The 12,059-nt window shown below is 35.7% G+C and overlaps 1 protein-coding gene across 1 annotated transcript in view; it reads right to left on the bottom strand.

The window, feature by feature from the left end:
* Window positions 1-1,513: 1,513 nt before the first annotated feature.
* The window catches only part of LOC127557388 (phosphatidylinositol 3,4,5-trisphosphate 3-phosphatase TPTE2-like), an 89,326-nt gene continuing 78,780 nt past the window's right edge, over window positions 1,514-12,059 (bottom strand). Inside the window, exons 16-18 of the mRNA XM_051990724.1 lie at window positions 3,757-3,852; window positions 2,823-2,893; window positions 1,514-1,797 (exon numbers count right to left, since the gene is read on the bottom strand). Coding sequence (XP_051846684.1) covers window positions 1,695-1,797; window positions 2,823-2,893; window positions 3,757-3,852 — 270 coding nt within the window. The 3' untranslated portion in view covers window positions 1,514-1,694. The remainder of the gene's footprint in view (window positions 1,798-2,822; window positions 2,894-3,756; window positions 3,853-12,059) is intronic.

Genomic DNA, 12,059 nt, shown 5'->3' with positions numbered 1-12,059 from the left:
TTAGAAGTTTGGTTGCTTAAAAATGCCTTTTGTGGCCAATCTGATGTTTCTAACCACTCTGTAGTTAACCAAACGGATCTTTGAATAGCAAAAATTACAATCAATCACAGAAGCCTTTCCTTATTAAGACTGACAAAGAATTTGGGCTCCTTAGTGTCTTCGAGAACTTTGGTCACTTGCATGCTTTGAGGATGGAGAACTTCAGTGAAAGATCAGCTATCTATTTCCTCTGTGGGTCATTATTGCATAGTTAATAAGTACCTGGGATTTTTTATCTTATTTCATAAAAACTATAGCCATAACTGAGTACATAAGTCTTAATAAGTTGCCTTTGGCACCAACATGTTAAATGATTTTCCCAGTCATGCACCTAGTGTCAAAGACCAAATTTGGATGCAATTCAAATTGAAATTGTTCATTCAAAATTCTTTCTACTATATCAGATTGTCTCTTTTTAGGGCTTCTTAATCTGGGATCTATGAACTTTATGTTTTTAACATTTTGATAATTGCATCTCAGTAGAATTAATTTCCTTTATATTGTTACAGAATTTGTTTTATTCATTTAGAAAAGCTGTTCTGAGAAAAGTCCATAGCTTTCACCAGATTGCCAAGAGGGTTCATGACAAAAGAAAAAAAAAAGAAAAGATTGCAGCCCATTATATAAAGAGGCTGTTCTAATAATGGGCTTCTCTAGCAACTGTATAATGGCCAGCAGATCAATATCTCAATTTGAGAAACTTTATGCAATATAACAAGAAACTGACACACATTAGAGACCCCCCCAAAAAAGAAAACAAACAAAAAACCACAATAGTTTCTCACTGTGGGGGATTGGGTGAAAATGGAGAATGTAGGGGGTTTTTTCCCTATAAGCATAGGGAAGACAATAAAAATTTTTGAGCAAGGGATTGCATGATCTAATCTTTGCCTTAGGAGTATTTGGGGAGGCTGAATTATTTTTTTGGTAGGATGGATTTGCAAAGTAAAAGACTGGAAGCAAAGAAATCAGTTGAAAAGGACTGAAAGCATCCTCATATCTTTTTCATCTTTAAATCTCATGATTTAAAAAAAATTGTCTCTACAAAAGAAAGTATTGAAGCATGCTAGAATTACAAGAAAAAATATTATTTTAAAAAGTCACATCAACATAGACATATATGTGTATATTTTAAAATCATAATATTTTTACTAAGGATTTGTCAATCAGCCCACTCAATAAGCATTAATAAACACTTACTATATGCCAGGCAGTGTCTTATCAGTAAGTTTCTATGAAGAAATAGTTATTTTTCTCTTGTGAGGATACTATGTTCCAAATTCAGCTGAAGATTCAGTTACTAATTTTGTATAAAATAAGCCATAGAATCCTAAATTTAGATCTGGAAGGGACTTTAGATGCAATCTAGGCTAACACCTTTATTTTGCAGATGATTGAGGCTCATACAACCCACTTTTTATTGCAATGCATTGTCTCACTTTTCTTGAAAGTCCCTGTAAAAAAGTATGTGAGAAAATGAGCAGATGGCTTTTACCTCTAAAGTTTTATGAAATTCTTACGTATGTAGAATATAAATGAGTACACTAACAAAGAAATGTAGATTTAGAAGATACTTCTATATAATAAGGGGTTCAGAGGAACATGATTCTTTAATAGAAGGGAGTAACATTTAAACAAATATTTACTTGTGTAGATCATGCATTCCTAAACCGTAATTCCACTGCAAAATCTTCAAGGTAAATATGCCATGTTTTTTGTTTATGGGGATTATCCAATTCATTTCTGGAAAGATAGAGCCTAAGAGAAAGAAAAAATGATGAAATTTGTTGTTTTCTGAATCTTAAAAAAGTATGATTTTACTTTCTGTTGAGCATCATCTTCCAGCCTTTTTATACTTTTTTCCCTTTCCAATATAATTCAAAACAGTAAGCAAAAATTTATTTATAACACATATTAATCCTCCAAGTAGTTTATAGGTAGAAACTTCTTTCCCAGGTGCAATTTAAAAAAATCTTTAGTAGTACTTTAGTATCACACTAAAATCATCCTGAGTTTATTTGTATAACTTTTTTTTGCTAATTTCTTTTTCTAATTAGCTTATTCCTTTTTTCTCTGCCATCATATTTCCCTCCGTCAGAGGAAAACGAATGAGTAGTACAGGAAACATATTGTTTTGAAAGAAATAATTTGATGAAGGACTTTATTGAATTCTTCCAAAACATTTCTTTTATTGAATTAAAAAAAATGCACTTTCTGCATCTAAAGCATTAGACCAATTTAGGGATATGATAGAACTTATGCAGAGATTAAACCCCCAGAGAAATATGTGACTCTTTTTTGGGAATTTCTACTAGACACACTACCATTATTTCTTCAGACCTAAAATTAATCATTTTAAAAATCAAAGTTTTCTTTTTCTGCAAAGATTGGTTTTTCAACAATGCCAACAAATAAACAGTTTTTAGGTAACCAACTTTTCCCCTTGACTGAGACAAATAAACAAACAGAACTCTAGATACTCTCTTCTAAACTTGGGATTCACACACATATTGGAAATTTCTTTGGTATATTAATCTCAAAACCAATTTTTAACTTCCTTGATGTCAAATTTAAGTAACTGATATTTCAGTTTTTGTTTTCTGAACCTATCAATACTCATGTTTAAATGTTAGCTGATAATCAAAATACTGGTCATTTACCCAATCCCTTTTTTTGTTTTCTCTTTTAACACACACACACATACACACACACACACACACACACACACACCCTAGTTTTTCATTAGGGTGAATTTAATTTTTTAATTAGATCATACATCATACCTGTTTCTTTCTATAAATGCTGTATTGAAGCAAAAGAAAAATGGACACTTCTCATATAGTTTAGGAAGGGCCTAAAATACATAAAATATATCTGTGTTAAAAGGGATATTTTTTCTTAGCAATATTGATTCTAAGAACTAATTATTTCAATACTAAAAAACTGAAATCTCAGCCCCCACCCTTCAGTTAAATATCGGTCACTTATATTAGTTTAAATTAGTTTAGACATTATTAGACAGAATATATAAAAGACTTCATATCTTATTCAAAAATATCTTTTTCTATAATAAGCTATTATGATTAGACAACTAATAATTTTAATCATTTAATATTTTCAAAATGCTTTTAATACATTGATATTAATCTTGTGAGGCTTATATATATATATATATATATATATATATATATATGTATATGTATATACATAAACTTTGCAAAATTTTATTAGACAATTGAGGTCCACATATATTAAATGTCTATGATTATATTACTAATAAGTTATGGATTCAGGACTAACAATCAGGTTTCCTATGTTTTGGCCAGTGTTCTTTCCATTATTCAAATATAGTGATTGAGAGTATAATTTCAGGTTACTCAGTTGCATGGGGCCAGAAGAGGGTGATCTACTCCATAAAATCATCCTTAATTGGTTCTCCTGTCTTTTACCATGTTAGTGCTGGTTGAAATTGACTGGAGGTAAAATCTGTATCAGTCAATTTAGTTAATACCAAACTGTTATTGGTTAACAGTTCTAGTGAAAATTTTGGTAGCCCAGGATTCAATTTATTGGGAAAAATTGGAACTTAGGATTTTCATTGCTTGTGGATCTGGAATTTCCACTGAAAATTAAGGATTGACTAGTTTTCCATTGAGAAATTACTAGAGAAAAACTTAAAAGCTAAGAATTACATTGGTTGCTTTTTGTTGTACTTACGGAACTGGAGAAAAACTTAATTTTCACATCACCACATAGGTCTGGACAGGTTCTTAGCTTGATATTTATCAAATTATTTTCAACATCATGCAATATCTGTGATTGAAAAATGCAACTTAGAAGCATTAATAATCAAGGTGCAAAGGGTGAAGCCAAGATGATAGCATGGAGGCAGCAATTCACCAGAACTTTCCTAAATTCCCCAGCAAACAACTTGAAAGTAATGCTTCAAATAGAATTCTGGAATGGCAGTACCAACAAAATGTTGGAATGAAACAATATTCCAGCTGATGGTATGATAAGGGAATTGGATAGTTGGTCAGAAGAAATTACAGAGGATCATTTGCTGGTTCTGGGTTCAGGACCCTGTTACATTACTCATATTCAGTTCTAGGTTTCAGTCCCAAGGTAAAGAGGAGCACTAGTACTTGCGACTAGAGAGGAGTAAGAGCTTTGGTCTCAGTTCCAAGGCTGAAAGGAGCAATAGTTCTTATGGGAGAGCAGGGTCTCAAGTCACATTCCAAGGCCAGGAGGAGTAATACCACTTATGGCTAGGGGAACAAAGTCCATTCCTGAATAAAGACGAGAGCACAGGCCAGAAGAGAAGTGACCCTACTTGTTCAGAGAAATGCAAATTAAGACTTCTCTGAGATACCACTACACACCTGTTAGATTGGCTAAGATGGCAGGAAAGGATAATGATGAATGTTGGAGGGGGTGTGGAAAACTGGGACGCTGATACATTGTTGGTGGAATTGTGAATGTATCCAACTATTCTGGAGAGCAATTTGAAATTATGCTCAAAGGGTTATTAAACTGTGCATACCCTTTAATCCAGCAGTGTTACTACTGGGCTTATATCCCAAAGAAATCTTAAAGGTAAGAAAGGGCTCCACATGTGCAAAAATGTTTGTGGCAGTCTTTTTTGTAGTGACAAGAAACTGGAAACTGAGTTGGAGAATGGCTGAGTAAATTATGGTATATGGATGTTATGGAATATTATTGTTCTGTAAGAAACAATCAGCAGATAAAGGACTGCTTGCCATCTAGGGGAGGGGGTGGAGGGAGGGAGGGGAAAAAATTGGAACAGAAACGAGTGCAAAGGATAATGTTGTAAAAAAAAAAAATTACCCTGGCATGGATTCTGTCAATATAAAGTAATTATTAAATAAAAATTAAAAAAAAAAAAGAAACAATCAGCAGGATGATTTCAGAGAGGCTTGGAGAGACATACATGAACTGTTGCTGAGTGAAATGAGCAGAACCAAGAAATCATTGTACATGGCAACAAGATTATACAATGATCAATTCAGATGGACATAGCTCTTTTCAACAATGAGATGATTCAGGGCAGTTTCATCGGTCTTGTAATGAAGAGAGCCATCTATACTCAGAGAGAGGACTGTGGGAACTGAATGTGTTTCACAACATAGCATTTTCTTTTGTTGTTTGCTTGCATTTTATTTTCTTTCTCATTTTTTCCATTTTGATTTGTTTTTTCTTGTGCAGCAAGATAATTATATAAACACATATGCATATATTGGATTCAACATATATTTTTACCATGTTTAACATATATTGGATTACTTGCCATCTAGGAAAGGAGGGGAAGGTGGGAATTGGAACACAAGATTTTGCAAGGGTCAATGTTTAAAAATGATCCATGCATATATTTTGAAAATAAAAAGCTTTAATTAAAAAAAAAAAATAAGTGACCACACCTCTCTATAAAGGGTTGGAACTCTGAAAACGTGTACTTGAATCCAGAACAGCAGAGTACTTAAGGCTAAGTACCTACTCCATGCGATATAATGGTTCTATAAATATATACTTAGATGATATGGTGATGTGATGGCTCTCCTCACCATTAGCACCTTCTGAATATTGTGGTGAGGTAATCCTAGGGAAGGATTGGAGGGCTGAGGAAGAGGGTCAGAGTCTCTCTGCTGCAGCACGCTCAGCAGGGAAGACTTCAGGCTCCAGACTCCAGAGTCCAGGCTCCATCTTTGATGAGCCACATTGGCAGCTTGCTGCCTCCTTCACTTCTCTTCCTAAAGACCAAGGACTTTGACTGATCCTGACTCTGACTGATCCTGAGGCCCTCCAGAGAGGACATTACACCTCTCCTAATGTAATACCATCTTGGAAGCATTGAAAACTTATAGTCTTGCAGAATTAACTCTGAAAATAGTAGCATTAAAAAATTGGGACAATACTCTATCCTAGGAGCAATGTCTAACTATAATAGGAAGTAAAAAGTTAAGAAATAGGCTGTAAAATGAGCAAAAAAAATTTTGACCAAAAAAGTTTCCATGGTAACAAGGAAGAGAAAGACACAAACTCAGAAGACAATGCTGTCAAAACAGCTACAAGCAAAGCCTCAAATAAAACTTTGAATTTGATACAAGCCCAACAAGAATTCCTATTAAGAGTTAAAAGCAAATTTAAAAACTCAAATAAGAGCAGGCAGAGAGGAACAATAGGAAAAGAAAAGAAAACTATTTAAGAAAATTAGGAGAAACTCAATGGCTTAGTAAAAGAGGCACAAAAGACATTCTGCAGTCTTTCCTTATATAGTCACCTTTCTCTTTTTTCTGAAGTTGTCTGTGGAGCCCAGTTGCTGCTATCAACATGCCAGTTGGAAATGTCAAGGGTACTCAGTCCCCAATTTCAGAGGTATAGCTGTTATGATGGATTAGCAATTCAAAGACATTAGCCTTTCTGACTATGAAGTAATGGTCAGATTATTGCATTTTTAAAATTTATTTCAGAGAGGCGTGGAGCTGAAAAATTTAAGAAACTTAACTACCAAGTGATTGGTGCTTCAGTGATTTCACTTTTATATCACCTTGTCTGATTCAACATGATCGAGAAGAATAGTAGACTGGGTACTGTGAATATCCCATTGATCTCTGAGTCCAAACACCATTGCTCAAGATTATGGTGTCTTAAAGGCAGATAAAAAAATTTAATTCAGAGTTCTTTTCATTGATGAGAAAGGGATCCTTCCCCAGATCACCATCAATGACCTTCCTGTGGGCTGCTCTGTAAATTAAACTCTGCAGCTCATGCAGGCCTTCTAGTTCACAAACAAGCATGAGGAAATGGGCCCTGCTAGATGGATACCTGGGAGTGACATCATCATGCCTGATATTCAATAAGGAATGTTTTTCCAAGAAGCACTGAGTTCTCTGTAGGAAAGAATGTCCTGCCCTTTTAATTCCCACAGGGGGCTTGTGGACTTACTTAGCTGCGGTGCACAGGTCAAGAACAAATATGCTTAATCATCCTCAAACTTTCTACTGAGAGGCCTTTATAGAGAGAGCCCAAACAGTATGGGGTAGATGGACATGTCCTCTCCCTATGCATTCTGATCATTTAACATCATTCCTTCCTCCCTCAGAGCAGCAGCCAGCTGATTGAGCCTGCTTTAGGCCTTTTGGGTCTCTCTTTCTCACTCTCAATGACCAAAGCTTGTATTAACATTGTTTGTACCTTAGACAATCCTATGGACATGAGCCTATCACATGTTTGATAACTCTATTAAACTTGTCCTAAGAGGTGGTGATGGGGGGAAGAGGCACAAAAAATACTGAAGAAAACAACAACAAACAGAATTGGCCAAATGGGAAAAGAGGCATAAAAGCTCACTGAAAAAAATTCTTTCAAAATTAAAATTGGTCAGGTAGAAACTAATGATTCCATGAAACATCAAGAAATGATAAAACAAAATTAAAAGAATGAAAAAATAGAAGAAAATGTAGAAAAACTTATTGAAAAAACAACTGATCTGTAAAACAAATTGAGGAGAAATAATTTAAGAAGTATTGAAGCTGAAAGTCACGATTTTTTAAAAGAACTTAAACAACAAGAAATTTCAAGAAATTGTTAAGGAATATTGCTTTGAGATCCTAGAATCAGAGGATAAAATAGAAATGGAAAGAATCCATTGCTTATCTCTTCAAAGAGATTCCCATATGAAAATTCATAGGAACATTAGAGCTAACTTCCAGACCTTCCAATTCAAGGAGAAAATATTGCAAGCAGCCAAAGAGAAACAATAAAAAATCTATGGAGTCATAGTAAGAGTCACAAAAGATTTAGCAGTTTCCAAATTAAAAAAAAAAAAGTCTGAAGGCTTGAAATATGATATTCTGGAAGTCAAAGGAGCTAGGATTACAACCAAGAATAAACTACCAGCAAAACTGAGTACTTCTTCAGGGGAAAATACAAATATTTAATGAAATAGAGAGCTCACAAGCATTTTCTAGTGAAAAGATCAGATCTGAATAAAAAATTTGACTTCAAATACAAGATTTTAAAAAAAGGCATTAAAAGGGAAGATAGAAAAGAGAAATCATAAGGGATTCAATAAAGTTAAATTTTTTATATTCACATGTGGGAAGATGTTTCAACTCATAAACTATGAACCTTCCCAGTAAGATCTGGAGTAAAACAAGAATTCCTATTATCACCATTATTCAATATTGTAGTGGAAATGCTAGCGATAGCAACAAGAAATATTGAGGAAATTAGAACAGGTGATGAGGAAACACAATTATCATTCTTTACAGATGATGGCATACTTAGAAAATCCTAAAGAATCAACTTAAAAACTAGCTGAAATGATTAACATCAGAGACTCATTTGGCTGCAGAACGAGGAGGAGAAAGGTGGAGATTCTGGGCTCCAGAATTGAGAAGTTGGCAAAACTCCTGGCAGTTTGCCTGCTTCTTTCACTCCTCCCCCTAAAGACCAAGGACTTTTGCTTATCCTGACTCTGGCTAATCCTGAGGCCTCCAGGGAACTATCTTGGACTTAACATTTTCATGCCCAATGTGGACTAAGCACCCTAATTTCATTGAAAAAGTCCCAGTGACCAGAAAATAGGGTGAGTATTTTAATAGACAAACAGGGAACTTACTTTGTTAAGAGCTAAATAGTAACTCTCATTTTCTAGCTGAATTGGGGCAGATATTAGGAAAAGATTCTCCCCCACCCAGAGGAAGATCTACAGGAAGCACACTTAGACTGATAAAGAGACAGGGTCTGATCGTAACTTGGGAGCCAGTTGATAGACTCAAGAATACATTAGAATGCACATCCTCTTGATTCTTCAAGAAAGAAGAAATCGAGGCAGAGAATTGGAAACTAGTAGATCAACTATGTGAATATTATAATTATAAAGGTCCTGATTCAATTTCTAAGGAAACATTCTATATGTACAACTTAATACAACTGGCTTAAAGAATCCCACAAGTTATAGAAAAAAGAAAAGTTTTAAGAACAGCCTATAAGAAAGAGGAAGATAAAGGAGAGATTAATGAAAATACTGCTGAAGGGCATGAAGAGTTAAGTGAACGTGAAGGGCACACTGATTCTACTCTCACCGTCCAGTTTCAACTCCACCTACACTTACAACCTTCTCTAAGTCCTTGGAACTCCCCTGTATTTGTTGTAAGAAAGAAATCTGGAAACTGGAGGATGTTGACTGATTTAAGAAAAGTAAATGAACAGATGGAACTATGGGAACTCTTCACCCTGGACTTCCATCTCCTACTCAGTAGCCTAGAGAATGGCCTCTTTGAGTTATAGACATTAAGGATTGTTACTATTCTATCCCTCTAGATAAGAAGGATATGAAAAGATTTGCCCAGTGTTAACTTAGCTGAGTCTTATAAAAGATATGAATGGACAGTTTTGTCACAGGGAATGAAAACCAGCCCTACTAGGTGTCAAATGTATGTTGCTGCTGCTCTTACTCCAGTAAGAAAAGTGTTTCCAAAAGTAATGTTATTAGATTACATGGATGATATATTGGGATGCGCATCTGAGGAGCAAATGTTAGAAGCATGTCTACAAAAGACCATAGAAACACTAAGGAACTACAAATTGCACATAGCTCCAGAAAAAAAATTCAAAAAACATGCTGCTTTTCAATATTTAGGATATGAAGTATATCCTAAGGTGCTAATAGTACAAAAACTTTTGTTAAGAATAGAGGAGTTGAACACCTTAAATGACTTAGAAATTGATAGGAGATATCCAATGGATGTGTCCAGTGCTAGGCTTGACTATCTTATCAATTGCAACCACTATATGACATTTTAAGAGGAGATAGTGCTTTAAACTCACCATACCAGCTTACAAAAGAAGCTTAAGAGGCTTTGAGAGAAGTTAAACTGGTTTATCCAATGTGGTTGAGTCACTCAAAAACCCTTAGAAATATCAGTTTTTGCTACACAAGAGGCACCCACAGCAGTCCTTCATCAAGGAGACAGTGCGATAGAGTGGGTGAACCTCCCAGCACAACCAGAACAAAGCCTTGCTTCTTACCCAGTACTTGCAGCTAGACTTTTATTAAAGGCCATTAAGCAAGCAGTACAATTACCTGGGATAAGACCTGAAAAGATATACACCTTTTATACTAATGCACAAATTAATGTATGCTGTGAAACCATCCCAAATGGCAAATTTTATTGGCCACAGCTCCATATTTTACGCATTGGTCTCCATTAAAGATAACCAGACAATTACATAATTGGCAATGGATTCTTGAAGAAAAGGTTTCTAAAGTTTCTCTTAAAGCACCAACTATCTTTACAGATGTATCCAAACATAATATTTGCACTGTATACTCTCATGACTTTACTATAAAGAGAGTAGTCAAAACTTCTTTTCAGTCCACTCAGCAGAATGAATTATATGCAATCATTCTAGCTCTTACTTCTTATCCAGGAGATATAAATATAAAATCTGATTCGGCCTCTTCAGTAGGTGTGGTACAAAGAATTGCCAAAGCCCAAATAAAATTTGTAGCTTCCAATATATATCAGCTCTTTAAGGAACTTCAAGAGCAAGTGCGAAAGCATCTAGGTAAGATTTATATCTTGCATGTCCACTCTCATAGTGGACTTCCAGGTCCTATTTTTGATGGTAATTCAAAGGAAGATTGCCTTCTAAGTATGTTGGCCAATACTCCTTTATTTCAGGCAGCCCAAGAATCTCATTCTAAATATCATCAGGCTGCTCGAGCTTTACGTTTACAATTTGGAATAACAAGAGAGGAAGCTAGGAGCATTGTAAAAGTCTGTACAGCTTGTCTTCCTTTCCTCATTTCTACACTCCCTCCAGGGAAGAACCATCATGGTTTGAGACTCAGTGAAATTTGGCAAATGGATGTGACCCATTATAAATCTTTCAGTCATCTGTCTTTTATCTATGTTGTGGTAGACACCTTTCAGGATTCACTTTTGCAATACCAGCAGCAAAAGAGACAGCCTGAGTGGTCACTGAATTCCTTATACAAGCATTTGCCATTATGGGTGTGCCACAAGCCATAAAAACAGACAATGGCCCTGCATATACCTCCAAACATTTTGCACACTTTTCTATACAGTATCAGATTTTACACACCACTGGCATACCCTTTAATCTTCAAGAAAGGCAATAATAGAGAGGAGGACAGAGACATCAAGACACTCCTCCTGAAACAAAAGAAAGAGGGAGCCACAAATAACTCCAGAGAATTTCTAAATTTAGCTCTTTATACTATTAACTTCTTGATTTTTGACAAAGATGCACTGGCTCCAGCAGACAGGTTGTATAACCCATCAGAAGGGCAGTGTCCAGTGTGAGCAGCTCCACTGTCTTTAGATAATTGCCAGGTGATGTGGAGAGACCCAGAAAGTGGAGAATGGAAGGGACCAGATAGGTTAACTGCTTGGGGCAGAGGGTTTGCTCGTACCTCTACAGAGGGAGAAGGAATCAGATGGGTGCCAACGAGCCATATTCACCTTGTCCATTGGAGAGAGACGGTGCAGACCCTTGAAACGAAGGAGAAGATCCAAGAAACATTGGGTGGTTCCATCGCTGACTGTGCCCACCACCACAGTTATGGCGATTGACTCATGGACATCAAAAATTGTTAATGAGACTGATGCAGGACTTCAAAATCAGCAGGAATCATTGGAATCCCTGAGGCACGATGAGACTGTTGCAGGACTTCAAAATCTGCAGGAATCATTGGATTCCCTGACACGTGAAACAATGGACAATAGATTGGTTTTGGACTATCTCTTGGCTGCTAAAGGAGGCATATGTGTGATTGTTGTTTACATACCCTCCATCTAGAACTTCTGGAAATCTTTTACAACACCATGTTGATCCATATTGTTTGTCATATATCACTACTTGCATGTACAATTCATATTTGTTGCACCACACTGAGCCTGCACCAGCTGTGGGGAGAGTCATCACTGCTAGCCTGTGCGTTATTGCTATGTGCTTGTATAATACCTCCC

Source organism: Antechinus flavipes, chromosome 3 (assembly GCF_016432865.1).
Source record: "Antechinus flavipes isolate AdamAnt ecotype Samford, QLD, Australia chromosome 3, AdamAnt_v2, whole genome shotgun sequence".
NCBI classification, from domain to species: Eukaryota; Metazoa; Chordata; class Mammalia; order Dasyuromorphia; family Dasyuridae; genus Antechinus; species Antechinus flavipes.
The sequence above is the reverse complement of the archived record's forward strand: the minus strand, read 5'-3'. Positions and strand labels throughout refer to the sequence as shown.